A 22482-nucleotide genomic window follows, 5' to 3' on the forward strand; every position below is an offset into this window, starting at 1 on the left:
GCACAGAAGTATGAAAGATACTGAAGGTATCTGGATTGAGTTTTAAAGCCTTCTTTGCTTTAAAACAGCTTTTGTTTTGCAATCAGGTATGTGCCTCCAAATGAATATAAAAATGTCCTTACCAGCATGCAGGTAAGCTAAGTCGGGGTTCTCAATGTCAGGATGTAGTTCTTTCAAGTGATTGCGAAATTCCACTGGGATGTTGGTTCCATATTCACATTTGGGGCAGTTGTACATCTTTACGCCTTCATGTTTATCTGTGTGCAGGATATGCTTGCGGATATTTTCAGCACAGTTGGACCTAAAATGTGTGCAAGGTGGGGATGGAATTATAAAGTCATATTATACATCCTTAATACGAAACTGAATTAAAATATAGTTATAAAACATTATGTTCACTACAATTAGGCTTATGAGTAATTTTCCTTTATATAACTGATACTGAAGTTCACTAATTTGTTTCAAGAAAGTTTTAGTATAATTGAAAATGCATTTGCACATACATACACACACAAATATACATACAGTTTTACACCTTTGAAAGAATCCTAATCCTCTCCCTTTTTCTGAGATAAAGAATCACCAGGATAATTAAAAAAATTGAAGAAAGATCTATTGAAAAAATATTTAAAATTAGGTGCACCAACTCCTTTCTGATGAATCTGTGTGGCGAGAGTATTATGCTGTTGCTGCAGGTAAATAAACCACAGAAACAGTATACACAACAATATCCAGAATTCATAAAAAAACCTGATTTTATGCTGCACTTTATATTATTATTCTGCCAGTGTGAGCAGAAGAAAGTTCGCAGTGACAAAGATGAAACAAAGGGTGCAATGGCACTATTCAGTACTTTGGGGAAATGGTACAAGGCCTTCTGTCTGTGGCTTGGCCCAAAACTACTTCATCAACGAATTCAATAGGTTGATCAAGGAACAATCTTATATTCTTGTTCTCTTGCTCAGCACTTACTGGAGTATGCACCTTCTATTTCTATTCACAAGATACAACTCAAAGTAAATGCATCATGTCCTAAAAAACCTCTTAGTGAACTTTTGCACATAGAAAATTTTTGAATTCTCTCTCTCTCTCTCTCTCTCTCTCTCTCTCTCTCTCTCTCTCACACACACACACACACACACACACACACACACACGGTGGTGGGATTCAGCCAGTTCGCACCACTTCAGCAGAACCGTTAGCTAATTTTTTGTTCCCTAGGCCCAGAATGGACTTCCAGAAGCAGCATCCACACACAGAACCAGTTGTTCACATATTTGAATCACACCAGTGTGTGTGTGTGTGTGTGTGTGTGTGTGTGTGTGTATTTATTTATTTATTTATTTATTTATTTATTTATTTGTAAGGTTTTTTTTATCGATGCACCTTGGGTTTTTGAACTTGCTATACTGCAGTTCTATTATTATGATTTCTTTTGCCTTGCAGCTGCAACCTAGGAGCGTTAAACAGGGCTCAAGTCGCAACTGCGATAAATTGTGTATTCAAATTTCTTTTTGTTGACAAAGAATTAAATGGGGGGCTAGGATATAAATTCATATAAATATATGGTGCTGTCCATTTAGATTCTAGATATGTTTATAGTTCAGTTATGGTTTATGTGGTCTTCAACACACACTAAAGACCTGGTGGGCCCCTCAAGGGAAGTAGTGCATCCTTGTTATAAGTCAGCCAGTGTTTTTTCTTTTGCCGTAAGCATTTCCTGTGATGAATCTAAACTTCATTAAACAAATGTTAAAAAAAAATTACCAAAGTACTCACAAAGGGAAAAAAATAGAATCCATAAACATAAGAAAAGGCAGAACTTGGGGTAGCCCCCAAAAATAAGGACTTTGAGCATTCCAGACATTTTATATATCTTACTTAAAATTAGAAAAATACAAGAGGTAGGTCAGTCAAAGATAAATACACTATTCCCTCTCTTATGATAAAATAACTTTAAACCAACCTTAAATTGTGTTCTACACTTACCTTCTGCCATAGATATTTGCTACATAGTATGATAAAATATTTTTTAAAAATACCTATCATCTTTATTACATTATTAATGGATCCAAACAATTTCACAGATGCTATTGAACCAGGAATCCTTAGTAAGTTTGTTGTGTTATAATAGTTTTTTTTAGTACATAGATCTAATTAGACACAACTAAAAGTATCAACTGGATTAGAGTTCCTTTCTCAGTGTAACTTATTCACCTCCTCAAGAGATAAGCATCCAAGTTTAAATGTTATTATGTAGGACACGTTGGCACTGTAACTACAGTGATATTAAGCCTCAAAACATTATATCAAGGTACCAGCATGAAAGATAGCATGAAAAACCAAGTCATCTGCACAACAACCCATAGACCAGGTCTGTGTTGCCACAATCAGATAGTAAATACATTTCTTTGCCTCCTAGATCAACAGAATAACAGAATTGGAAGGGACCTTGGAGGTCTTCTAGTCTGATCAGACAGGAAACCCTATACCATTTCAGACAAATCATTGCCCAGTCTCTTCTTAAAAGCCTCCAGTGTTAGAGCACCCACAACCTCTGGAGGCAAGTAGTTCCATTCATTAATTTGTCAGGAAATTCCTCCTTAGTTTTAGATTGGTTCTCTCCTTGATCAATTTCCATTCATTGCTTCTTGTCCTATCTTCAGATGCTTTGGAGAATAGATTGACACCCTCTTCTTTGTGACAGCCCCTTAGATATTGGAACAATGTCACCCCTAGTACTTCTTTTCATTAAACTAAACATACCCAATTCCTGCAACTATTCTTCTTAGGTTTTAGCCTCCAGTCCCCTAATCATCTTTATTGCTCTTCTTTGTTATATAACACTACCTTCACCAAATCCTGATTGGATCCTAGATTTAAACCACAGTTATTTAAATCATTTGACCTCTTGCTATACTATTTTATACTGTTTGATATTCCAACAGACTCCAGCAAGCATCCTGGAATGGGGTCAGGCAGAATCACTATTACCAGTTCCCAGATTTTGATTTTCTACTTTACAAACTGAAGTTGTTAGAAAGTCAGCTAAGTTTCAAAGAGTTTCTCTAGAGCTTTTTGAAATCTAAGCAGAACCATCACCCCCTCAGCCTAATTTGATCCCTGATCTGCAAAAGACAGCATGCTATAATACCAGATTGAGTGATTAATCTATGATAAGAATATAGAGATAATTTTCTTTGCCTTGTTCTACCTGGTTTATGTGATAAATACCAGGCAAACTACTTGATCTTTTATAAAATCATGGATGCTACCTGTTTATATTTACTTATAAAAATATTTACTTATTTTTACTTATTTTTATAATTATGTATGTCATTATCCTTTTCTTCAATAAATATATATTTTGGCCCTTTAAGAAATCTTGTACTCTTAGATATGAATGTTTGGGATGGGAGCAAGGGATGAAAACTGTGCATTGCAATATTTTTTTAATTGCATTATAACATCACACATAAGTATGTAAAGGTCTGAACCTAGATGGACCATAAATGCCCATGGTCTTGAAAAGTTCAGAGACAAGGAACCTGTGTGTCTTATTTTAATAGAATCAGAGGATATAACACTGATTGTTTATGATAAACCTGAAAAGTTAGGCCTAGTATTCATTTTGAGCAATTAATCAAAAGTTATCCTGCTTTTTCATGGTTTTTCATAAAATAAATACCAAGATCTTTATAGAGGCAGAAGAACACAAAAAATATTTTAAAGACTAACAATATAAACTTAAGAGGCATACAGACAAACTGAAACAGATTCAGAAACCAGCGACAGCTATGAGAAAGAAATTGAAATTGAAGTCCTCTAAGGCAGGAGTCGCCAAGCTGTGGGCCATGGCCGAGTAGTGGGCCGCGGCCTGCTTGCCACCGGGCCATGGGCCATGCCCTCACTTGCGCTAGCACTGTGTCCACAGGGTGCAAAAACAGGACGCTGCACCACAGGGTGCAAAAATGGGCCACAGCTATACCTCAGGGCATGAAAATGGGATGCTGCTGCGTCTCGGGGCGCAAAAATGGGATGGTGCCGCATGGTGCAAAAATGGGTGCCGCTGCTCTGCCGGGTGCAAAAATGGCTGCCACCGCGCCACAGGGCACAGAAACAAGACACTGCACCATGCAAGAACAGGGTAGGGCTAGTGAGTATCATGTGGGTGCTAGCTCCGCCCCATTTGTGGTGCACACTTGCTCACGGCCCCGTGCGCATGCCTGAACATGCACACATGTAAAGTGCTTCCCCTTCCCTTTTCCTCTGATCCACCAACCGACAAAGGAGGCATTGAATATATTGGAAATCTTTTGCTAAAAAGATTGATGATGGATATGACTCCATTTTTAAATACCTGAAAGAATCTCACATGGAAGACCTTATCAAGCGAAAAGTGCAGGTTGTTTAAGAATGGATTAATGTTATAGTATGGTAGATTCTAAATAAATGTAAGAAAATCTTTCCATTTGGTAAGACCAATTTGATAGAGAACCAGTTACCACCAGGTCGGTTTCCCTTCTTGTGATGTGTTCAACCAGACACTGGACAGCTATTTGCCTGGGATGCTTTAATTTGGATTTATCGACTGAGCAGAGGGTTGGACTTGATGGCGTAAGTGGCCCCTTCCAACTGTATGATTCCTTGATTTGTAGACAGCCTAAATATCAGTTTACATTACAAATGCCATGCAATAAGAAATAGCTGCACATTTTCTTTGTACAAGAATCTATGGCAATAATAGGTACTGAAACCAAGCTTCCACTTAAAAACACACACACAAAAGTACCTAGAAGCATTGGTATTCATTTACTACCTCTCCTGACATCTCAATGTTTCATAAGGAAAATATGGTTGGAATTAATATTGACAATATTGGAGTTATGAGCGAGTGCACTGCAGTAACAATAGTTTCAGCTTTTTCAGTTTTGTAGCTTTGAAAAAATATTTGATGATCTATTTGTTATGACATACAGTATGGGTGACAGATGTCCAATGCTGGCTATTATAAAGTAGCAAAAGGAATTGAAGAACAGAATTCTGAACTTAAATAAATATTTGTACTCTAAAGAACTAGTAGATCTAAATTTAATAGATTATTTTTCTAAGGCTCTGATAAAATCATTCCCATGTCAGAAGCCCATAGAATGAATCTCAACCAATCATCTTCCACAGAGTGAACTGAACAAGTAATTGAATATTTTAAATTAAATAAAATAAGTCCCTTGGAGTTGATGGTATTACTGCAACTGTTTATAAAAAAAATCAGAACTAATTATCCATTATTTATATTCTGTTTAATTCAGCCATGCAGGATAATCATATCCTGATTCATAGTATTAGGTCTGGTTAGTTATGATCCCAAAGCCTAGCAGACAAAGAGTTAGTTGAATCCTATTGACCTATTTCACTTTTAAATCAAGATAAAAAGATTTTTATATCTTGCTTGGCCAACAGACTAAGTAAATTTACTGAAAATTCTATTAATCAGGACTGATCTGGATCCCTTAAGATAAACAGATAGCAGATCCTATTACAAGAATTGTAATTTCAATTCTTTTGTTTTAGAAAAAAAAACCTCGTCTTATTCCTTATTTACATTTTTCTTAAAAAGAGAGACTAAAATGGTCTAATCTACTTAAATGGATTTATATAGCTACTTAAAATTATTTCAAAATTGTAAAATGTTCACAGTAAAACTCAGACCTGTTTATGACTTAAAATGTAATTGGCCCAGGAGTGGGGAATAATTTAGAAACTTTTCTATTACATTTTCTTCCCTGTCAAATGTTTTACATTATAACTATATCAGCGGCAAGCCTTTCTTAGTGATCAAATTTAAAAAGATTTCTCATTTTATCCCCTATCGTTTCAGAAATGCACAAAATATGCTCATTAATTTAAATGTACAGATGGGAGTTATGAAAGGCCCTAGATTGTGCACACTGTAATGAGATGAAAAGAGACTCCTAACTTTGTTGAAACCAGTAAGGAAAGTAACACACCCTGAAGGCTACCTGTCAATCTCAGATGCAGATGGTACTTTTTTTCAACAGACCTTTTATGTCAGTTCCTTCAGCTGCTTTACAAGTAGACATAGCTCCCTAGAGGGAAAACCCTGTTGATCGGCTGCTGGTGGAGTATCCAAAGCAACAATATTGTCTCAATCACCTCTACTCTGAATGATTGTTTCCTGTAGCTACTGTACCTCTTCTCCATCTTGTGCAGCCAAAGGAGGGGAGGGGAACCAAAAAAACCCCCAAACCCCCAAATCTCTTCTTTCTGATTCTTTTGTTTCTTTTCATGATTCATTTTCTGGATGCAAAATTTGATTCACCCGAGATGTAATGCTAACCTTTTATTTATTGTGATAGGTGAACTTTATTTGAAGGGAAAAAAAATACAACTGAAATATGATATGTTTCCTCATCATTGATGTAAATGGACTTTCGGTTAGATAATAAATATTGGTCTGTTATCTCATAAGAACTAGCCTCATTCTGTTTTTAAATAATGTAACTCTATTGCCTTCCAAGCCTGCAGAAAATAAATAACCAAGGACATTTTCTGCATACTCAGAAAAGTCTGTCAGGTTTCTAAATACTTCCCTTGAAACTACTAGCATAGTTCCACCATAATTTCCTGGAACATGGCAGATCTCGCCTCCTCAGATCTGTTGTGTTTGCTGCCATTTTTAAATCTGGGACAGCACAGAGGCCCTGAAGACAAATTAATGGGTCTCTTGGAGGGAAGCACAACTTTCCTTTAGGAGCACAAAATACTCTGGATTATAAAATAGAAAATAGAAAAGTACATAGGGGAATGGTACATAGTATTAAGAACTATCAGTAACATGATACTGATAATGATTTTATTCATAATATTCTAAATTAAAACATCACATTAATTATGGTTAATTCTTGCCTGTGGTAGCAGCCACAAAACCCTGTGAAATACAGAAAAATGGGTATTAAAAGTGGATATATGCTAACATCTTCAGCCAGCTTGGTTCTTGGTACTAGGAAATGAATGGAATTAGTGTAGCACGATTTTCCTTTATTCGTGGAATCAGTGTTAGTCAAAACTGCAGCATACTAGATTATGGAAGGGCCAAAGAAAACAAATACAACAAGCAATATATTTTAAGGTAATTAATTAAATTAATAAAAAGAGGAAATTTTTGTTTTCAGACCTTCATGTACTGTACTGTCCAAGTCATTAATTACAATTCTCATCTTGAGTTTTATTTCAAAACTGTAAGCTAACAAACAAAAACATCAAGTATAACAGTAATCAGTAGAATATGCCTTGACGTACTTTAGAGAAGTGTTAAAACAAGCTGGGGAATTCTGGGAGTTATACTCTTAAAGCTGTCAAATTTGAAAAAAAAACACTCTTTTGGAGCATTAGAAGGAAAGTAGACACCTGTGATCGATTGGGTCATCATTCCTGAGATGTTTCTTTCCCTAAACAGAGAAACAAAATGACCATAGCCAGGCAAAAAAAAAAAAATCAATTAGAGAGGGAACAATTTCTAACTTCCTGCCCAGCTTGCCCATTGAGTTTCCTTGTTGGAAGCTGGCAGGGTGCCGAGCTCTGAATGAACATGGTTTTGAACCAGGTAAATCACAGTACCACACAATGGCATAAAAAGACCAAAATGCTCCTTCATTTGCTCTTTATTTCCAACACTTTGTTTGGAAATAAAGCAGCAGCAAAAAGAAACACAGGTCTAGAAGGTCTATGGAGAATTCTCAATCATCCAGATCATAGTTACCTCAAAGGTACTTTTTTAAAAAGGCAACTGGACTGTTTTTTGAGGAAAAAGAAGATGATGTTTCACTTGTCGTCCAAGAAACTTCATCAGTTGCGATAGTGGGGGGATGGAAGTATAGGTACTGACAGGTCTAGAAGGTCTGAAAGGTTTTCTTCTTTCTGTCTTCTGAAAGGTCTATACTCAGTTTCCGGAATTCTGAGACATGTAAGTTGTGGGAGTTTTATCTCTCTGATGTCCGAGAGGCTACAATCACAAACCAAGAATGAGGAAAATCTCTCAGGTTTTCTGCTCACAGTTACTGCATCTAACTGGTCAGGTAAGAAAAAAGGGGGCAGTAAGGGCATCCTAGTGTGTTGTTTATAGTTCACATTAGCTCAGCTGGAGACAAATTTAAAAGAATTGTCCCTTATGGCAAATTTTGCAGCATTTCTTTGTTGCAATCCTTATATAAAAATGGTGACAACTTGGGGTAATGCATCAATATAAAATATGGTATGGAACCGACCAAATAAATCAGGAGGCTGCAATCCTTTTTAGGCTGAAGACAAGCTATGGGCCACATCCCCCAAAGTGGGTGAAACTGGGGCAAAGAAATAGAGATAGTATAAAAATTAATTTAATCTAATGCAACCTATGTTACGGATAAGTAAAATTAATTGGAAATAATTGTACATAACCGAAATGCTTATCCTATGATTATTTAAAATCCCCCCCCACACACACAGACACACACTATGACATTAAGAATGTAGTCTGGTGTCAGTCTGAAAGCACTTTGGAGTCTGCACTCAAGGTTTATGCTGGTGCACGGTTGCAGCGTTTTCATGATAAATAAAATCAGTTAGGAAAGAGGGTAAGAATCCTTGTCCTCTGCTTTTTGGTTACCAACCCAAAAGCAACCAATTTCAGACAGGTCACTATTATCCCAGACAGCTGGCAACTTTTTTCAGCAATGGGAAAGTCAGAAAGATTTCAATTATTTTCAGGTGTGAATCTCTGAGGGCGGGGGAAAGATGAGAAATGAGTTCTTATTGGACAAAAGAACAAGAAAGAGAGATGATTCTCTAATCCAGCAAAGTTGGTTTCATCATGTTTAATTCCTCACAAAGCATTAACATGTAGCAAAGAAAAGAGAAGTAAAATATTAAATGAGATTTCAAAGGATCATTTTTCACTTTTGCTTTTTGAAATAGTTCCCCTGCCTTTCATTACAAGCTCTTTCTCTCCCCTTTGTCTTTGGCCAGAGATATTCCAGGTTGACTGGCATAACAAATCCACCTACAATAATTGTGTCCCAGAGATTTTCTCCTTACAGGTCTGTAAATGTTCTACAAGTCCAATAGCTATTCTGTCCCTTCTAGAGAAGGACACGGAGAGAAAAACCTGCAAATGAACATGAATAGAACAGAAGAACTGAATAGCAGAGACAGAGACTGCTGAATTTATTTAATACTCCCTCTCTGTTTCACAAAAATGGCCTGGGTAATCTTTTGAAAAATAATAACTGGGTTCATTTCAGAGTCTGCACAATGCTCCTCTTTGTCCCTTGTAAGTCTCTCAAATGTCTTATTTTAAAGGAATATATAGTACTCCCGGAAGACATTTTCCCATTTCTATTCTCTTCAACTCCTGTGAGCCCTTGTTCTGTGTGATAAGGCAATCTCCTTCGGGATCTGAGCTGTGTAGTTTCGCACCACGAGTGACAAGGACTCGACTTGAATAACTGCTGTGCGCAGGTTGTAATTATGTCAGCTGGAGTGTTGAACAAGGGGACTGATTAATGGGAACCCCAGCCCAGGCACCATCCCTATCAAAACCTTCGTGCAGGCCAAGCAAGTGGGGATGGGTTAAAGCAGAAAGACAAAACATGCTGTATTGTCCATGATAGATGAATTGCTCCAACAGTCTTCAGGCAGATGTTCCAGGACAGTATAATATACAATTACTCTGCCTTATCACCTTCCAAGGGACAATAAAGCTTCCTCCTTCTATAGCTCATGTGAGTGAAGGCAAAATTAGTTTTACTTTTACAACACTGACTCACTTATCATGTTGCCTTGATTGTGCTTTTACAGCTAAAGAAAACATATATTCCACTTTTAAACTAAAAAAAGATCCTTTTAATACAGAAACCAGAGAACTCCTTGGAAACTATTTTGCCTCACAGCGGTAGAATTCCAGGGTTGTAAAGGATACATGACTATCATTTGAAAGAGCAGGCTTGTTAACATGCTATTTCAGAAGAAATTAATCATATTTTGTTAAACTGAATTAGCAACCCAACACTGTATTTGGACCCATAAATGCTGTTTAGAATCCCTGGCTAAAAAGAGTTGCATTTGCTAACCACAATCATTGCTGCATTACGTGATATTGAAAAGCATCTTCTGAGAACTAATTAAATAGAAGAAAGAGACAGAAAGACATATAGACAGACAGACAAAATTACTTTTCACAGCTAGACATTGTTTAAAAGAAACACTGATCCTATAACTTGAAATAGTTCTCCCAAATTCAAAAAACGCTTTAAAACAGATTTGAGGCAAAATGACTTTTGAAATTCAGCCCCAAGGTATGTGAAGAAATTTTCCAACAATTCCTCAAGGACAGGATGTTCCCCTAGCAGTGGCAGTTCCATACTACAGAAAAAGTCATTGTGATGACTTCCCTAGGGATTTCATTGAAAAGTGGAAGCCAGGGAGCCAGTAAACTACTATAGAGATAATTGGACAATAACAGACTACATTCACAGACGTTCTTTGTATTAAGCATAACAAGAAAGCATTTATTTATTTCTTTATTTATATCCCGCCTTCATTATTTTTTATAAATACTGTAACTCAGTCTATCTGTCTATCTTCCATCCATCCATCCATCATTTTAGATAGTCCATAAACTGATTAAATTATTATTCTGTTTTTATTAAATTATTATTCTATTTTTATTAAATTATTATTCTATTTTTATCTCAACTATTTATATTTGGTCAACTCAAGGCAGCTAACATACCTAATACTTCTGCTTCCTATTTTCCCTATAACAAGAATTGTTTAGATAGATAGATGATAGATAGATAGATAGATAGATAGATAGATAGATAGATAGATAGATGATAGATAGATAGATAGATAGATGACAGACAGACAGACAGAAAGAAACAGACACAGACACAGATAAACAGACTAGACTAGTCCATACACAAAGAAATGTTTTCTGTTGCCGCAAATTATGAAACTTTCAAAACATCTAAAAAGTGATATTGCTGCTAAAGGGAAAAAAACAGTTGTAGAATAGTGGTTGTCCAACTGTCAGCTGTGAAGAGCAAACTAAGACTAAAGAAACTAAATAATCTGCCTGGAGAAATAAAAATATACAGGTGGGGAGATGCTCCTTAGTAAGTCACAGTTTATTTTCTAGTACTTCCTGGGACTATATGAATTAACATTTCTAGGTTTTGAAAGCAAAAGATTACTTCCTCTGAGGGTTTCTACTAAGCTGCCGGACTTTTAGCTTCGTGTTATATCCATGTGCTCGTGGCAGAGAAGGGCTACAGAGATTGCAAAGGGCCAATATTAGCTACTGGGGAAAGTTTTCGTCATAGCAACAATGACAAGTCACTAGCTAGCAGCTAAGAAAGAAAATGTCGAGACTAGAAAAATAGGCTGTTTCCTAACTCTCTCTTCAGATCATGTTGACAGCTTTCCTGATCCCTTCAGCATACATTTCAAAGTACTTTTATAGTTCATCTATCTATATACTACTAAACTACTAATTGTCACAACCTTTAACTGCGTGAAATAGTGTATCATAGCATAGGGCAACATTTTTTTTGAACCAAGCTAACTAAAATGGGCTACAGAATGTGCTCAAAATCTGGGACCCATGACTCCTGAGAGAAATGAAAAGTTGGCTGCATCAGTGTTACTGGCTGCTGCTCTGGTTGGGCTACTGCCTCAGTCATGAGGTCTTCATTTTCAGGCTATGATTGTTAATATGGTAAGTAGGTAGGTCAGCAGTAGGTGTCAGAAAAGCAACAGTTTGAGATGATTTACAACAATGTTCATGAAGTTTCCATAAGGTCTGATAGTAAATAAAAATGGTAGGGAAGATGCAGTCCAGAATTTCATTTGGAAGTACACTCTCCTGTCTAGAAAAATCTCAAATATAAGTGACATTGATAGAGAAAACCAGAAGGTCTAAACTGGGTGATAGGAAGCAACTTCACCATTTTCTAATTAAGTCTGGCCTCATCTACTGTGGGAGCTAATGTGTAAACAAGCAAATCCCCATGGCAGTGATTTTACAAATATAACCACTATATGCTCGCAACGTTAAAAATGTGTTTACCAGCCAAAAACAGTTATGACCATAATTGGGATAAGAATTTCCATTGCTAGGCAAGGTGATTATTAGGGCCTGATTTTACAATCTTTTTTGCCAATAGTTGTTAAGCAAATCTCTGCTGTTCTTAAGTAAATCTGGTTTCCCCTTGTCAACCCTGGGTGGGAAGGCTGCAAATGGAAATCCCATGATCTTGGGACACTGCAACTGTTGTAAATAAATGCCAGTTGCCAAGTGCCTGAATTTAGACCATATGATTGTGGGGATGCTATGATGATCTTAAGTGCAAGGACTGGTCATTTGAGTAATTTTTTTTCAGTGCTGTTGTAACTCTGAAGTCACTAAATGAATGGCTGTAAACTGAATACTACCTCTACCTATCCCAGCATTAGGTACTTTCTTAGTCCACCTTTAAGATTATCTTCTGTACAGTTCTATTTTCTGTTTTCCTGTTCTTACCCTGCCAACTTGTACTTGTTCCCCTATTTCTCTTTCATTCAGCTGATTTGCTATGTTTCAATTGTCAAGGAGATTCAGCTGAAAGATGGGGATGTAGGTAGGTCTGGAAAAGTTTTAAGCCTTGTATTCATCAGCAAGGAAGAAAAACATTGAAAAGAACCTTCCCCAAAGAAAAATAGATGGGCATAGCACTGTTAATAAAAGTGACCCTCTACAGCTGAAACCACCTCTTGAGATTACTCCTTCGCTAGGTAGATCAGACTAGAAATCTAATGTCAATATTACTTTTATAGCAAAGTTATCATAACAGAATCTTGTATGTCTGAATGCACCCTTCCCCTCTCTTCATGAGAACTAAGGATGGGGTTGTCTGAGATGTTTACTCTGGTTATATTCCTGCCCCGGGATCAATCCATAATAATAATAATAATAATAATAATAATAATAATAATAATAATAATAATAATAATAATAATAATAATAGCAACAATAACAACAATAACAACAATAACAATAACAATAATAGTTGGAAGGGACCTTGGAGGTCATCTAGTCCAACCCTTTGTTCAGGCAGGAAACCCTATACCATTTCAGACAAATGGCTGTCCAGTCTCTTCTTAGAAACTTCCAGTGTTGGAGCATTCACAGCTTCCGGAGGCAGGTTGTTCCACTGATTAATTGTTCTAACTGTCAGGAAATTTCTCCTTAGTTCTAGTTGCGTCTCTCTTTGGTTAGTTTCCATCCTTTGCTTCTTGTCCTGCTTTCAGGTGCTTTGGAGAATAGCTTGACTCCCTCTTCCTTGTGGCAGCCCCTGAGATATTGGAACACTGCTATCATGTCACCTCTCGTCCTTCTCTTCATTAAACTAGTCATACCCAATTCCAGCAACTGTTCTTTATATGTTTTAGCCTCCAGTCGTCTAATCATCTTTGTTGCTCTTCTCTGTACTCTTTCTAGAGTCTCAACATCTTTTTTACATCGTGCTGACCAAAACTGGATGCAGTATTCCAAGTGTGGCCTTACCAAGGCATTGTAAAGTGGTATATGACTATTGCATTGGTAGTGCCTCTTCCTTCTGTCCCTCAAGGTCATTTCCTCTATCTCCTACATCTGCTCAGCATGGTGTGCATATATAGCATGTATGTTTGCGTACAATACATCATATCACTCTTTCAGAAGCCACTTTCCAAAATGTGGATGGACTTAGGACGAATAAATAAGTAAATAAATGCATTGATTCAGATCAATTACTTGTAAAATACAGTAAGATGCAGGTGATGAGGGGGTGGGCAGGTGATGAGGGGGTGGGAAACCAGTGGGGTTAAAGTAAGGGAAGGGGATGACTATACAGGGAAGAGAAACTGGAGTTAAGGTAAAAAAGACAGGGAAAGAAATAATGAATGCCCTCTTTAGGCTTTCCAAAAAGATTAATTTTACCCAGCAAATGGACAGCTAGCAATAGCCAGTTGTCAAAAGCAGCTGTGCTTTGCAAGAGGAATGTCTGCAGCCATTTGCATCTCCTGCTCATTCCTTTGATTTCATCACCTTTTCTTATTATCAGCAAATGTAGGACACTTTTCACTCACAGTTCACTGGCAATTATTTTGAAAAAAAATATGTTTTCCTATTGGCTACATTCAATATACTTATAAAGTTTTCAAGGGAAAAAGACATTACAAAAATGCATTCAAAACATGGCTGCAATTATACTGCAAGTCAATTTTATTCAGCCTTCAGATGATTGCCCTCCACTCAAGCCCTTTTAGCTGAAGGCTTCCTTTTACCTATTCTTTGTGATTCCTTAAGTCTAAAAGGTTGGGAATATCCTATTTTTTTACAGTATTTCTTAAATAAAAACAGCTTTTATACAAAACTTTGATGGGGAAGGTTTCCAAAATTGGTAATTCTAAATGTGCAGGAGATGTTGCAATTTTTATTACTAAAGTAATAACTGTTGAAGAAGAAATAATCAGATATAGAAGATTACTTTTTAATAATTATCCCCAGATTGACTGATCATTGTGTAGTATATCTGAATTTATATTGTCCAGCACAGATTCTCTAGAACCAAAACAATTGGTTTCAACATAGTCATCTTGATTATAAAGTCAATCAGCTCTGTCAGGCAAGCTCCTATGTAATAGTTGCAATACAACAGATCCCTAGACCCGTTTCACAAAAAGGGGTTTTTATTATCTGTGGTGCAACATCTCTGAAAACCTCCAGAGTTCCCTAAACATCAGTAACAACCCCCTACTCATTTTGAGTTGGGTTATTTTTTTTATAACCAGACATCCTGTCATAAGACTATAGACAGGTTAGAGAATGGTGTATAATATTAGGGATGATACATTATTTTTGTAGATAATATAAAAATTTTGCAGACCAGGAATTTATCTTCCTAAAACTCATTTAATGGATACATGAGTTTCGTACCCTGTCTGGTTACTCTGTAATTTGAAAAAAATAGAAGTACCTGAGACAAGTCTACACATTGGGCCTTTTGGCTGCATTCTGATTTCTTTATTTGATTTGATATTTTATGTTATTTTTGAAGCACATAAATAATAAACAGATGATACCACTCTAATGGCAGAAAGTGAAGAAGAACTAAAGAGCCTCTTGTTGCAGGTGAAGAAGGAGAGTGCAAAACTTGGGTTGAAACTTAACATTAAGAAAACCAAGATCATGGCATCTGGCCCTCTCAATTCCTGGCAAATAGATGGGGAAGAAATGGAGGTAGTGACAGATTTTATTTTCCTGGGCTCCAAGATCACTGCAGATGGGGACTGTAGCCAAGAAATTAAAAGACGCTTGCTCCTGGGGAGGAAAGCCATGGCAAATCTAGACAGCACACTAAAAAGCAGAGACATCACCCTGCCAACAAAAGTGCGTATAGTCAAGGCTATGGTCTTCCCAGTTGCAATGTATGGCAGTGAAAGTTGGACCATAAGAAAGGCTGAGCGCCAAAGAATTGAGGCCTTTGAACTGTGGTGCTGGAGAAGACTCCTGCGAGTCCCTTGGACCGCAAGGCGATCAAACCGGTCAGTCCTAGAGGAGATCAATCCTGACTGCTCTTTAGAAGGCCAGATCCTGAAGCTAAAACTCAAGTACTTTGGCCACCTAATGAGAAGGAAGGACTCACTGGAGAAGAGCCTAATGCTGGGAAAGATTGAGGGCAATAGAAGAAGGGGACGACAGAGAATGAGGTGGCTGGATGGAGTCACTGAAGCAGTAGGCGTGAGCTTAAATGGACTCCAGAAGATGGTAGAGGACAGGAAGGCCTGGAGGAATGTTATCCATAGGGTCGCGATGGGTCGGACACGACTTCGCAGCTAACAACAACAACAACAAATAATAATAATAAACTCGATGGATGGTTTAAGATTGTTTTGAGATTTGATAGTAACATAAATGCAGTTAAGATAAATTTAACTCTAAGGTTGATTTACATTCTGAGAGACCTTCCTAAACCTATTCTATTGTATTGTTTAAAACATTTTACAGAATATACAAGTAGTCCTACACTTACAACAGTTCATTTAGTGAACTGTCACTAAATGAAAAAGTGACTTATGACCATTTTTCACACTTATGACTACTGCAGCATCCTCATGGTCACATGATAAAAATTCAGATGCTTTGCACATTTATGACTGTTGCAGCATCCTGTGGTCATGGGATCAGCTTTTGCGATCTTCTGACAAGCAATGTCTTTGGGGAAACCTGATTCACTTAACAACCATGATATTAATTTAAGACCTGCAGTGATTCACTTAACAAAAGTGGTGAGAAAATTTGTAAAATGGGGCAAAAGTCACTTAACAAATTTCTCACTTAGCAGCTCAATTGTGGTCGTAAGTTGAGGACTGCCTGTATAATATATTTCTTTATAGGAATCATTTGTAATTAATTCCAATTACATAACTTGTCTTATGTCTGCTATTGTCCCTTTTCCTGAGACTTATGAAATGGCACAACAAAAATGTATTAATTCAATTTTTGTTCTTATATTTTGGATCACTTATACTTAAAAGTACAGTATGTGAAATAACACTGAAAAACTGTTGAAGAATCCTTTAAAGATTTTACTCACATTTGTTTTTCATGGTTAATTATATTAACAAAGTAATTTCTAATAAATTACTGTCTTACATAGAAATGCTTATTTAGACATATAAATGTAATACGGAAATTTAATTTTTTTGTCTCTCTTGAGATTAAAATTCCCCGAACAATTTTTATGTTTGTATAGTTTTCTATTTGGTTTGATTGACTCAATTTGATAATCAAAATAGAGGTCTGTTGCTTCATTCAGCAATAATTCAAAATGCCTGTTGCCACTTGTCATTAGTTGAAAAAAAGGGAAGAGGTGGAGAGAGAAAGAAAAAAAATGGCTGCTTATCACGGGTGTATAATTCCAAAGAGCTGTCTATACCATACATCTATCTCTACTTTATGTACATATATGCTTAGATGAGTTATATGTTCCAAACTTATATAAACTCTACAATTCTGTAGTGTATACGTGTGTGTGTGTGTGTATGTATGTGTGTGTGTGTGTGAGAGAGAGAGAGAGAGACAGAGAGAGATAGAGAGAGACAAGAGAGAGATTATTCTGTCAATACAAAAGACAATTTAAGGGGTTTAAAGAACAACAACTTGGTATTCACTGAGATAAACATAATCCCCAAGAAAGGAATATTAATCCCATAACCATTATCTTAGTTTAATTCATCTATAAATTTATTACATAAAAATTTAAATAGGATTTTATCGAGTATTCTAATTCTGCATTTTGCTCTCCTTTTCTCTTTTTATTTCCCTTTGTCATATTGCAGCCCGCTACACCATAGAAACTTTTATGTATCTTATACATAATAAACTCAATTATTTTTTTACTAGAAATATAAAGAAGCCTAACAATGGTTGAAAGTTATCTATTCTTAAGTCCCCTTTAGACTTAGAGACAGGTGTGAAATAGTAATATCCATCTTTTTTCCTTCTGAAACCTTGATAGTGGAGGAAAAGAAAACAAAAGGCAAGCTGCAACATTATCTCCACAGAGTTTGAAAACACACACAACAACTTCATTACATGATAATAGCTCAACTGCTTGGGGAATACTGCCAAAATAGTACTGTCAAAAGATAGTTTATGTTTTTCTTAGCAAGGCTTGCATTTCTACCACCATGTATATAAAATAAAAGCTAACTACTACACAAGGGACTGTCCAGAGATATTCCATGTAGAATGACCATCCCTAAAGATAATTATGTGGTCCTTCCATAATGGGAATAGAGATTAAAGAACCATAAACATGTTTATTTTGATTCTTATTTGGAAAGTAGTAAGGTCATTTGATTTTCAAAATGGTTACACTAATTACATGATGATCTCAGGGCTTATTTACTTTTTAATTATAATCACAATTATAATTATATCACAAAATACATTTATATATATATATTTTAAACCCAACACTAAACACCTGTAATATGATCTCAGAAAAATATAAACACACTTGTTAACTCAAATGTAATAACATATATAACACTGTACATCCTGAACGGAAAAACTGACGAGTTAAAAGGCAAACATTTTCTAATTATTCTGAAGACCTCTTCACAATTAATCCAAAATGAAAAATGGAAAAAACTTGAATTACCAATCTAGAAGCCTCTGGGGGATAGCAAGAAAAAAATATTGGGAATGATATTGGTTTACAAAATTATTTTACAGAAGTATTAGCATACATAATATACACAGTAATCAATTCTCCCTTTTTTCTTGTGGAATAGCATCAGTAAAATGCCACTCTAAATTTGTTTAAGATGGACATTTTCATATTTATAAATGGAGAACACATGAAATAAGCTGTCCAAACAAGTGCTAAACTGTATAAAATAGTGGAAAGTTGAATTGTGCTAAAGTTTTTTTGCTTCATCACTATATGATATACACTATGATATACACTGGTGTGGTGAGTGAGTGAGTGAGTGAGTGTATGTGTGTGTGTTTGTGTGTGTGTGTAGGTGTATTGAGTAGCTGCCATTAGCAAAAGTCTCCATACTGCAGCTGGATCTTGTAAAAAAAAAAGTATGGAACAAATACAAACATCTTATTAATAAAAAGTAGTAGGAAGCAAGTACATTTCTTCATTTTTTAAACTTGTAAAATAATGAATGACATTCCTGGTACTGTGCAATAAGCCCAAATGCTCTGCTATATTTAAAATAGAAGCATAAGATTAAACTAGATAACTAGTCCAATTTAATCTTATGCTCCTATTTATTTATTTATTTATTTATTTTATTACAATTATATACCGCCCTTTCCCGAAGGACTCAGGGCAGTTTACAGGGTAATTAAAAAACCAAGATACAAAAGTTAAAAACAAATTTAAAAAATTATATTTATATTTTATAAAATTATTATTTTAAATATAGAGATCAGGATTGTTGGGTAGTATTTCTGGAAATATAAGAGGAAAAATGAAATCTGTAAGAAATGGTTCAGAAACCAAGAAGCAATGGATCAAAGCCATCCACAGATTAAAGGAGAAGGAAAAGCAGAGCTAATATGCTAATACAACACAGAATATAAAATGTGGTAATAGAAAGATATGTATAGTACTGTATACAGAATTCATCTTATAACTTCTGTAACATCTGTTTTATTTTTCTGAAAGGTGCTTGACCCAAAATATAGTTTACACAGAATGGTGGAAAGCCTTTAAAGGATTTTTTTTTGCTGCTGCTGCTGCTGCTAAATATTATTAAGGTTGCATGATTTTTAAAAAATTAACATATTTACCCATCCTATCCTTGATATGTGATTTGATAAATAGAGTTAATATCCAGTATTTTTAAGAAAAAGAAGGGAAGGGAAGGGAAGGGAACCGCTCACAACTGAACAAGTTGTTTTAAGGGATAATCATGGTTTCCCATTTCTTTACAAGGTAATTACTATATGAATACTTGAAAGAAAAGAAAAGAGGGCATAATAAGAATCAGAGCAATTTTAATGCTACCCCATTGTGATTTTTCTACATAGTATGATATGCAAGCAATGCAAGTAACTTATTCTTCTTCTCCCAAAGAAGATAAGAGACCTCTCAGGAGGTCGAATAGAAAGCAAACTGGTCCTCTAGGCATGAGGAGATGCTCTGAATTAAACCACCATGTTGGTTTTGGGGTCAGACTTCATGGGGGCCTAACCCTAACCCAGATGATTTTCCCATTTCCAATGGGGTTTTCCTATGCAATGTGCACAGGATATCTCAGTGGGCCAACCATAAAGCAAACTAATCCCCTAGGCATAAGACGGTCAAAGTTGAACTGTCACATCGGTTTTAAGGGGAGACCTCATGGGGATCAAATTATAAGGCTAACCCCAGATGACTTTTCCATTTCTAATGGGGTTTTCCCCATGCAATATGATTAGGACATTTCGGGAAGTCAGATGGAAAGCAAAGTGGCTCCACAGGTATAAGGAGGAGCTCTGAGTTGAACTGCCATGTTGGTTTTAAGGCCAGACCTCACAGGGGTCCAACCCTAACCCTAACCCCAGATGACTTTTCCAAATGTTACATTGACAATTCAGTTTGTCTGGACTTGAAATCTATCTTTGCTTCTTTAAATTTTAATAGAAGAACTGGCTGAAGTTTATAAAATCATAAACCATATAAAGGCCAGCATATGAAATAGCAACTCTAATAGAGGTCCAGAAATTGTAGAGAGCAAGAATAAATAAGATGCAACAATTATTTCTGTGTTAAGACTATATACAAAGCTGTGCCAAAGATATTACTATTTTTAATATATTATTGTAGATAACTAACTTGGATCTCTGGTATATTTTTTCTAATATACAAAATTAGAAGAAGAATGAAGCTTTTTCACTGATTTCTATTCTAAATTTTATCCTAGCAAAAATGAAGATGGAACACACACAAGATATATATCTCTTCCTTCTCAAGTCTATGTAGGCTGTGCAACAGTAACCAAATAAGAAAAGTTATTAACTCTTTAATAAGTTTAACAGATTAACTCTTTCCTATTTAACTCTCACTTACGCATACCAACTTTGAAGTTCTCAGTCAGAAATTGTCATAGACGACAATGGTTTTCTATAGCCCCGTCTGGCATTCAATACCAACATATAAAAAAGTCTGGTAATATATATATATATATATATATATATATATATATATATATATATATATATATATATATATATATATATATATATATATATATATATATATATATATATATATATATATATATACACACACACACACACACACACACACACACACACACACACACACACATACATACATATTAGGTATTTCAAGCCTTCTCTTTGAATACTATCTACTTATGCAACATGGAAGACCATTCCAGAAATTATTTAGATTTTCTTAAAGAAGTATCCACCAGAATAGGTATATATTTATCTATGCACAATATCAAGTATGATACTTTGGATTAGGTACAGTGTACCCAGATTTCTATTTTATATAGTTACCTATTACCTTACTGCTCTTTAAAATACTGTAAGTATCAATCATTGATCCAAATGGAAGTAGTTTTAAGCAAGATGAGAACAAGCTTTTGGCGGAAGATTTGTTCATATTTTTGTTCAAAAAGTTATTCTAATGTTATTTTCAACTTAGTCATTATTTTATATGACCATTAAATATTTATATACCATTCTGCCTGAAAATAAATAAATTTAAGAGTATTTGTAAATAAGAAATTATTACCTGTACTTTAGTGAACAATTGGAAGATAAAGATTAACAATGATATATTGGTTATAATGATATACAGTAACTAGTACATATTTTAATGTGTTCTTTAATGAAGGCATAAGTAAAGTCAACATGTCCTCTGCTAAACCACAGGAAGAAGTACATTTGTTGGCATATAAAATAATCTGAAATTGACTTAGTTTAAAAAGAACATCTTCAATTTTGGTTTTGTTCTAACTACTCTCTCATGCATAGAACAACTTATTACAATATGGTTTTTCACTTTAAAAGATATAAGTACTTACAAAATAAATAGAAATTATGGATTCTCCAGTAAAATCATCTACCATGACAAAGCTACTCTCAGTATCACTGAAAATACACAATGAATCCTGCATTTGATATCAGAGGTATTGTACCAGGCATTGTTAATTAGAATATAATACATTATAAATGCATAATATTGTATTTCAGAACATGTAAGTATATTAAAAATGCATGCTACATACCCTTAGGTTTGTAGGCTATATTCTTTACATATGACGTATTTTTAGAAAGGTACATTTGTAAAATCAATGCAGTTTGTAAATCTGACTTTATAAATTTCTAACGTATAAAAAAGCCGTTTTCTTTTTCCTATTTTTGCTTTGGCTATTTCACAAAATAGAACAAAGCAAAACAAATCGCCAAGCAGATGGCAGCTTACATAATGCAGCCTCTGTAGCATTAGTAGCTCTTTATTAAAGGTGTATCAGTGACTTAAAATAAGTCAATGTTCTACTTTTTGTGAAAAATTGGTTGTTAAAATTTCATTGTACTGTACAAAATATATTCCCAAGAACTGAATCTGACTTTTATTTAAAGTCAGTTCATTTCTAAGGTTCCAAATTGTTTTTATTCCTAGTAACAAAGACTCTAAGAGAAAGAGAATTAGTTCTAAGAAATCACATAGTTTACTATTGAGTTGAACATGGGATAATGAGGCCATGAAGGCAAATTTTTGAAAAAGAGGACATGAGCAATTTCCTTTCTTGTCACCTTTCTATCTCCATCTCACCCAACATGGTAGATTTAAAACAACTTCATGTTTAGATCAGCAAAAACATTTTGGAATTAACATTTCCACTCATGGAAGAAGTGAC

At 35.3% G+C, this 22482-nt stretch overlaps 1 protein-coding gene across 1 annotated transcript in view; it reads right to left on the bottom strand.

Annotated features, from left to right (window-relative positions):
- The window catches only part of ZNF407 (zinc finger protein 407), a 355740-nt gene that overhangs the window by 108992 nt on the left and 224266 nt on the right, over positions 1-22482 (bottom strand). The window contains exon 7 of the mRNA XM_083359962.1: positions 123-301. Coding sequence (XP_083216088.1) covers positions 123-301 — 179 coding nt within the window. The remainder of the gene's footprint in view (positions 1-122; positions 302-22482) is intronic.

Source organism: Vipera ursinii (genome assembly GCF_947247035.1).
Source record: "Vipera ursinii genome assembly, chromosome: 3".
NCBI lineage: Eukaryota > Metazoa > Chordata > Lepidosauria > Squamata > Viperidae > Vipera > Vipera ursinii.